The 8,661-nt window shown below is 37.9% G+C and overlaps 1 protein-coding gene across 3 annotated transcripts in view; it reads right to left on the bottom strand.

Moving 5' to 3' along the window:
• Positions 1 to 1,159: 1,159 nt before the first annotated feature.
• The window catches only part of SLF1 (SMC5-SMC6 complex localization factor 1), a 78,286-nt gene continuing 70,784 nt past the window's right edge, over positions 1,160 to 8,661 (bottom strand). For all 3 annotated transcript variants that reach the window (XM_039545367.1, XM_039545370.1, XM_039545369.1), the window contains exons 16-18: positions 6,780 to 6,872; positions 6,177 to 6,359; positions 1,160 to 2,395 (exon numbers count right to left, since the gene is read on the bottom strand). In XM_039545367.1, the coding sequence (XP_039401301.1) occupies positions 1,899 to 2,395; positions 6,177 to 6,359; positions 6,780 to 6,872 (773 nt within the window). In that variant the 3' untranslated portion in view covers positions 1,160 to 1,898. The remainder of the gene's footprint in view (positions 2,396 to 6,176; positions 6,360 to 6,779; positions 6,873 to 8,661) is intronic.

Genomic DNA, 8,661 nt, shown 5'->3' with positions numbered 1-8,661 from the left:
AGTGGCTTTATTGCTGAGATGAAGGCATGAAGGCTAAATGGAAGTTTTAATGTGCCTCAGCCAGCTGTATCAATGTAACTTATTCCCTCTAGTCAAGCAACACCAATTCCAGAAACTGCTATTATCCCCTTTTCTTTTAGTTTCTTTAACATTATACATTGCTATTAGAAAAGAACTGCAAATTTAAATATTACTAATCAGTCCATTCCTTCTGACCATTAAGATTTTAGATTAATCTTTTAATGAATTATAAATTTGTCCTACTATTTCAGTAAGTATCCTTATTATAAAGCAGCATTTCCTTGAATTTTCCGTTATGGGCAAATTCTCTCTCCAGATCTCAGCCTGAATTGAGTTGGGCACCGGATTTGTGCAGAGGAGTGGGGAGTGAAGAGTATCTGTATCTTGGCAGATCCTGCATTGCCATCCAATTCTCAATTCACTGTTCAAGGCAGCACAGTATGGCCTCCCCAAATTCTGTCCTCCTTCAGCCCTTCCTCTTATGAATGAGAATCACCTCAGTTCCCTCTCATGAACAGACTCTGTACATTTGGAGGAGGGGGCAAGATTTGCCCCTTCTATGAAATTAATTACTAAGCACAGCCAATATAATACTTTATAAGCACACAATCCTAAATTAGGTTAGAGGATTACTTTATCAGTTTAGAGGATTTATCTTGTCTACTATTCATATATTCTTAGTACTGAGGACAAAATACTAATAGTACTGGGGCTGCAATTTTTAAGGAGGCTGGCGTCCCAACTTCAAATAAGCAGCATGGAGCTACCTTAAAACTGCCATATCTGGACAGGGTGAGTTCCCCAGCTACTAAAATGTCAGTTCTGCACAAGTACCACCACAGGCTTGAGGATGTCACCACAGCATTTCATGCTTTGGCAATCCCGGTCAGTGATACAGACCTATATAGGGGTATTACAAGCCAGCACAGTTTGGAGAAGCCCCAAGGTTGTGTAACTTATGTTGGAGGCGAAACTGGGCTACAGCAGCCTTAGGAATCTGGAAAGCATAAAGGAAGCTTGGTTACTTTTAACCCTTCTCTATTCAGCTCTGCCAACCAGAGTTCTAATGTAGCTGAGGATCTGAGTCAAGCTAATCATTATGCAGGTATGAATGAGCAAGCACCACAATGCTACAGAAAGCTAGTAAAAAGTTTAATGGCTCATTTCCATGAACATCTTTGTCAAGATCCTTTGATACAAAATCAGAAGTACTGTAAACTAGTACTGTAAATACACACAATTTTAAAAACTAACTTTTGAGCTAAATTTTAAATGTATTTTAAAGATATTTATTTCCTAGGATGATAATATAGGGAAAATGGATAGTTGTAGAGGTAGTTTTTCCATTTTTGTTTTATTTATTTGACAAGTATTCAAAAAGTTAGTCACATCAGAACAGCAGGCATAACTGTATGCCCTGGAAAAAAGTAACCAACTGTAGTGTCTAAATCAGATAAACTTTTAGGTCAACATCCTTGGAAACCAGCAAGAATTCTGGCGCAAGGTTCCTCATGACAGAAAATGTGCTAGAAGGGGAAAAAAGAGGGGTTGATAGGGTGCAAGTGAACTTTCCCCTGCTGAGGGAGCCACAGGCATTCAGTTCAGCCTGAAAAGTTGATGACTTTGGCCACAAAGGGGTAGTGGCCAGGAGGTACACTTACTCAGTACTTCCACACTGCAGCTTCCTTCAGTGGGACTAAGGAAGCCTTTGGTTTAGTGCTTTGAGATGCCAGAAGGGATCAAAGGAATATTTCCTAGGTAGCACTAGGCCAGCCTGGTGTAGGATGTGCCATGTGCACTCCTGTATTCACAAGAATGAATCTCGCCCATGATAAACTATCACAACTGAACCAATGGAACTGATCTGAAAATTAATCTTAGTTGTTAGAAAGATGAAAAGTAGCCACCTGAGTTGCCACTGCAATAGTTTCTAGTGTTGCCAATAAGGGATATACCTGTTCTCCAAAAGATTTTTTTAGGTTCTCAGATATTTCCTGAATAAACTCTGGAAGTTTCTGGAAAGTCTGTAGCTCTCTAACATAAAGATCTACTAACCAATCAGTAAGAGACCTACTTTTCAACTTACAACCATTAATAGCCACTAATGGAAGTGAATTTAAGTGGGCTTTAAAAGATAAAGGAGAAGGTGAAGATAAGTTATAAACCGAACAAAAATTTAGCAACATCTTATTAAATAAAATTAACCAAAGTTCTCTTTGCTCGCTGTGGAAATCTTTTTCCACACGTTCACAGAAGTCCTTGACAGTCTCTTCTGGGTGGACAATATCCAAAAGTTCTTGTTTTACTGGTAGGGACTCCACATAATCCAGTGGCAATTTTCCATAAAAGTCCCTCTGCTGTAGGAGCAGTGGTCCTGCAAGAAAAATATAAAGTATTAATAGTAACAGCATTTTTAAGACAGCAGCTGAGTAGTGCTGCTATTTGTGGGGAGGAGGGGTAGCACTAGGGGTTCCATTTTATAACCTCTTTCAGTACTAAATTATGTTGGCACAAATTAACTAGTTACATACTGACTGCCTACTCAAGACAACTGCCTAGTTTTGTACAGAATTATATAAGCCTTGGTTTACCACCTGATACATTATATGAAACGCAAAATATTATTTGGAAAAGGAAAAAAAATCACAAACGTATTGTTTTAAATTTAAGTAACAATATACTGCAAACATACAAAATAACATCCATTGTATTGGAAGTGTTGCAAATGTTAATTGTACAGCTATATCAGAAGAAGGAAAGGAGACAGATGTATATGGTTTAATCAGGATGCAACTTTATTATTAGATGTCTGGGACTACCTAGCAGATGAAAGCATACAGTGCAGGTAACTCCATGTTCATTCAAAGTCCACCTGGGGGCTTCTGCCAGCCCCTGCCCCTCTTTTCCATCCCGGTCCTTGACAACCCATTGCTGGGACATTACCATCCCTCTATCTTGAATGAGAAATAAGATAGGCTATCAAGGAATGGGGGGTTGGCTCCCTGCAATGCCAGTCACTGGCGTCCTGAACCCCACACTGTTCAGCTCCTTTAACAAAACACCTCCTTTAAGTCATTTACCAAGCCATTTATTTGATCACTGTATCACAGACTCATAGACTTTAAAGGACAGAAGGGACCACTGTGATCATCTAGTCTGACCTACTGAACATTGCAGGCCACAGAACCTCATCCACCCACTCCTATAATATATCCCTAACCTCTGGCTGAGTTACTGAAGTCCTCAAATCATGGTTTAAAGACTTCAAGTTACAGAAAATGTACCATTTACACTAGTGCAACCTGCCTGTGACCTGTGCCCTATGCTGCAGAGGAAGATGACCCCCCCCACTGTATCCCTTCCCTATGGAGTACCCGCACAGGACATTTGCCCCACATTTACATAATGAGTTGTGACATCATAGCCTGACTCCCTTCCCTACTCACTTTAACAAAGCCCCCTTAATCGCCCTGAACCCTCTGCGTGGAAGCCAAAGAAAACTCCACTTAGCCTTGGCCAATCTGGTAGTAAGAGAAAAATTCCTTCCCAGCCCCCCGAGAAAGGAGCAGCTAGTGCAATGCCCACAGTGGGTCCCAAACAAACCTGGTAGTTTGCCACTTCCAAGGTTGGGAGCTGCTCCACCTGCTCCGGGGAAAAGGAGCTTCTCCCACTGGGCTTGCTCTTATCAACTCCCCTGGTTTCTGAGGGATGAGTCAGTGTCACACTGCTGACCCACCCTGCCTTTGCATCAATGTCTGTGCCTCTCTCCTCCCAATCCTTAAAATTGATACACTCTTTTCCCCGGCAAGCCAGACAATGTCTCCCTCCCCTTCCTCCACACTGCTGATTTAAGGTGCAGTGTGGTCAGTTTCATTAAGAATTTCTAGTGATCAGTTATTTGATGTACACTTGCAGAAGCTGGGCCCAAATGCAGCATCTATTTATCAGAATAGTCCAGATTTTACCTTATGTTATTGCTGGGCTAGCTAAAGCACAAGCTGGTCAAGTAACTTTTCCCCAGGTCATGCACCAAGTCAGCTGTCAAAATGAGAATCCACATCCCTCTCAGCTACTAAATACTAAGTTATAATACCTGTTTTTAGCAATCGCTGCAATACAGAGGTTAGGTATTGTATTAAAGTGTGTTCAATTAACTTTAAATAGGCAACATGTTGGCTCTTCAGACTGTGTCAGATTCTTCCTTTTAATAATCCCTAAGTTTATTACTAAAATAGTTTGTCAAATTTGTAACACTTTACAAATGTATTGATCAGGAGTAAGTTAAATGGCCATACCGGAAATGTGTTAATGCCCAACACATGGTGTTTGGGTTGCTATAAAATGGCATAGGCTAATAGATGTTATGTTAAAGAAACTATCTTTTGAATAGGTAAATTGCAGTTTAAACTTCAATAGAAGCTTATTGTACCATGTGCATACCACTAAATCTAGCCACAATAGCTAGAGTATTTTAATTTAGTTAATGCTGCTTTAACTATAACACTGTTTTAATCTCACACTGATTATGTAAGTAGCTACAATAACTTTTGCAAAGTGAAGCCTTTTTGGAGAAAAAAAGAGAATACCTTGTAAAAACCTGAATACTAGAGAGAGAAAGAGAAAATGAAAGTTAATGCAGAAATGCTCCAAATTACAGCTACCAAGCCTTAGTGAATCTAAGATGAATGTGTAATGCAGTTCCCACCACCATGGTGTCAAACTGGCTGACAGGCCAAAACCCAGAATCTGACAAAGGCAAAGATAAGGCTGTATGCAGTCTGTACAGTTGCCAGAAGACCTTGATGAATGCAAGTGCAAGTAGATCTCCCCAAGGACAAGAGGATCATCCACTGCCTATTCTTCACAAAGGCTCAGGAAAAATGCACATCTGTCAGTGCAATGCCATTTTCTATTGAAGAGTTGGGCTTACTATAATATTGCCTCTTGCATCACTTAGACCAATTGAAGGGAGGCCAGGTATTGGCTTGGCATGTCAGATACATGGGTCAGTAGATAAATAAAACACCTGTGAGACTCAGCATTGAAGCTCATCAAACATACCAAAGTAGAACAGCAGAGGAATGTATTGATTATGAAATGATGTCTGCCCAACAGACACAGAAGTAGCCTTTAGGGGGCAGGAGAAGACTATAAATACAGAAATCTTATAATACCAGAAACTAAACATAATTGTGTCTCTAGCTGAATTAAGTTATAAGTCATCTAAATACAGTGCATTCTTTTGCCTTATGTGGTTATGTGCAGAATGATCACTATCACAAAGATTTGGACTTGGGATATAATGCATAGAGATTAGATTGACACAGAGTAGGTGTGAACAGTACAAGCAACATAAATTTTTGTTTTAGCAGATGAGGCATCAATTGTCTTTTTTAAAACAGTCAACTTTTTGCATTAGCTTTGTTCATGAACATGGTAAGTTAATTCAGCTGGTATAGCATTTATCAAGACATGATCTAAGAATCCTGTCACTAAAGAAAAAAAACATTAAAAGCATGCATTGTAAATTGTATTGGGAGCAATGTATATGTGTAAAACTATGGTCTCCCTCCAACTGGTACCCTCCCACCAACAGCAGTTCTGACAACTACAAAATGTCCTTTCTTCAGCTAGTTTGTCAGCAAACTGTATTCTTCAAAGATCATTGTCATAAATACTGAGCAAGTTTTCATTTAAATATATAAACATGACCTGGAAAATTAGACTAGTAAATCTCTATAGAAATCATTGCAATGTAGATAAAAACAATTACAAAAATTCTGTAGATTTGCTTGGTAACTGGGTAATTTTTATGTTCACTCACTAAAATCTTTCAGAATATAACTCATCATGGGAGTATAAAACATTTTAAACAAAAACAAAGAAAAAAATCAAACCACTCAAACCCTGAAAAAAATTTACAAGTCAGAGATATATTATGTTAATTTCACATTTTTATGAGAATCTGAATAAGTGAAAAAATCATAAGGATTTTCTCTATAGTGACCAAAACAGCTTTTAAAGTTTATTTTAAACATTTATTTTAAAATAGTATTGTATTTTAACCATCAGCAAAGAAGGATGCTATGAACTTCATATGGACTCATTTAACACTGGACAATTTCTTAAAACCAGTTTAGCATAAATGCACTCACCCCCACGCTGAAGTAGCAGTTTGCCAATTTCTACATGTCCGTTTGACAGTGCATCATGCAAAGGAGTCACCCCGTCCACTTGACTGAGCAGGTCTACCTCTGGACAACGTTGCAAAATTTCACGGACACACACTGTGCTACCATGGTTACAGGCTTCATGCAATGGCGTCCAGCCAGCATAGTCTGAATTATAAATCAAGGGAAGTTTTAAAAGAGCAAAAGTAGTAGTTAACTGTTCATAATATTATAATTTTGATTCATTAAACAGCACTACTTTCATTCTGCTAAATAGCACCACACTTACCTTTTAACATTTGAAGTTTAATCCCATTTTACCATTTCAAAATAATAAAAAGAAATTCATTCAAAAAACACATGGAAAATTTTTAAGACTTCACATATGACTTAATAGAAAACTTGTAACTAAAGTCCAAGCATGCTAGCTGTTCATAAAACCTGTGCTTTAAGTCATGACTCCGTATAATTAAAACAATTAAGATTTTCTTTAATATTTCTAAAAAGTGAACTTTGTATTTCAAAATGAAAATACTAAAATTATTTGGTTTAATATGTTGGTTCAGTACAGAAAATCAACAAGCTTACCTTTAACATTAATGTCTGTTCCAGGGAAAGGGAGAAGCTGAATCAATCTCTCCACTTTGTTTCTTATGCAAGCTATATGCAGGGCTGTCTCTCCTACCATAAAACATTAATAGATTATACTAGACTAGGCAAGATAGCAACTAAAGAAAATAATCAACTAGGAACTAGGAGATCTGGCTGCATGCCAGAAAATTCAATAATGAGTAAGATTTTCCTTTGTCCTGTTTAAACATCTTAAAAAAGACCCCAAAACCCCCAAAACACAGAGCTTCTGTTCCGTCACAGATCCAGCAATGAAATTGTACTGCAAAAGGTTTAACACTGGAATTATCACCCCCCAATTCAAGGTTTAAAGCTTCAATCACACTATAAAAGCACTGAATGATCACAGAACAGCAAAAATACTAGGTTTTCAAGTAATAAAAGTTTAGCATGCAGTTGCCCTCCCTTAAATTTATTCATGAACCTACGTTTAATGTATGGTTCTTTTTACACAGCATTTATAGCTTAATTCAAATGAATGTTTCTGGCTAAGCACGAGTGCCTCTACACATTCAAGTATAATTCAGAATTTCAAATCTGTTAACAGATGGTTTGCTGTTTCTCAATAGGCTGTCTGACTTGGCTACCATAGCAGAGAGAGAGAGAGAGAGAGATATGAAGGAGTCGTTTAAAAAAAAACACAAGGGAAAAAAATCGTCCACAGAGGCAAGGTACCATTTAAAGCTGAAAAGCAAGAGACTGAACTGCTGTGTAGAAGTAACAGACACAATTAATGAATACATGGTAAGAACTTCAGGCCTACAGTATGTATAAATTTGTTTTCAATAAGTGATTATGTCTGAACAAAAGCCAGAGCAAAATCTTGATGCAAGCTGACTGAAGATCCAACAGCAAACAGGTTAGAAATGAAATATATATCAGACTAATTTTCTCCATCTATACAATAGTGCCCAGACAGTGTCTTTTTATTATATTTATTGCACACATTAAAGTACAACTGTCAGTTCCCTACTAGTCCTTTTCAGTAGAATTTTTATTTTTTATTGAGCTGCTACTTGAGATTTTGGTAGAGAGATGGGTGAGATGAAGAGTTGACCGTTTTCTGCCCTATTCCTCTTGTTCATTTTGCCTTTATAAAAGCAGCATACAATCATTCACATTAATTTTTACTTACAGAAGCAGTAAAGGGAAAGGGCACCAAATTTTAAAATCCACGATCTGGCTCTGTTACTGATGAAATTAAAAAAAAAAAATAAAAAAAAAATCCCAGAATGGGATGAATGTTTTGTCCCTCATTGTTTGTGACATACTCTACTGAATATAAAACCTTGAATGATGAGGGCTTCCCCCCCCCCCCCAATTTTACTTCAGTTCTCCCTTGAGTGTCTACATGATAGATATATTTGTAGTAGAAACACTATAGGTAAGGTTCAGATTAAAAAAAAACAACAACCAAAAAAACAGTTCCAGCAAGTGATTCTGGCCAGGTACAGACTTGTGTAAAGTGCATTTTATTAAATTTGTATAATAAGTGAGGCTTGAGTGAATTACTGCAGTGCTATTTCATTCTAAGGTACTTGGGTTCCAGCATAGTTAAGACTAAAAGCCAAATGCATTTCATAGTCTGGGCTCAATGCCTGGAAGAAAACCGTCCATATGCTTAACACAGCTATGCAACATAGCATACTTCTCAGTCTTTGTTCACAAAATGTCTAGGACTGAAAGAGATGAAGACTGAATTATACTTTCAAATCAGAAGACGTTGATCCTACCAAGTACAGGTTGAGGTGGATTAGCAAAGTAAGATGGGCAAGACTGGAAATGAGCTCACACAAGCTATACACGCTAATATTTGTGTGGGGGAGGGAGGGCGGAGGGG

The sequence above is a fragment of the Mauremys reevesii genome, linkage group 6 (assembly GCF_016161935.1).
Source record: "Mauremys reevesii isolate NIE-2019 linkage group 6, ASM1616193v1, whole genome shotgun sequence".
NCBI classification, from domain to species: Eukaryota; Metazoa; Chordata; order Testudines; family Geoemydidae; genus Mauremys; species Mauremys reevesii.
Note: the sequence above shows the minus strand (reverse complement) of the source record. Positions and strands in the feature narration are given on the sequence as shown.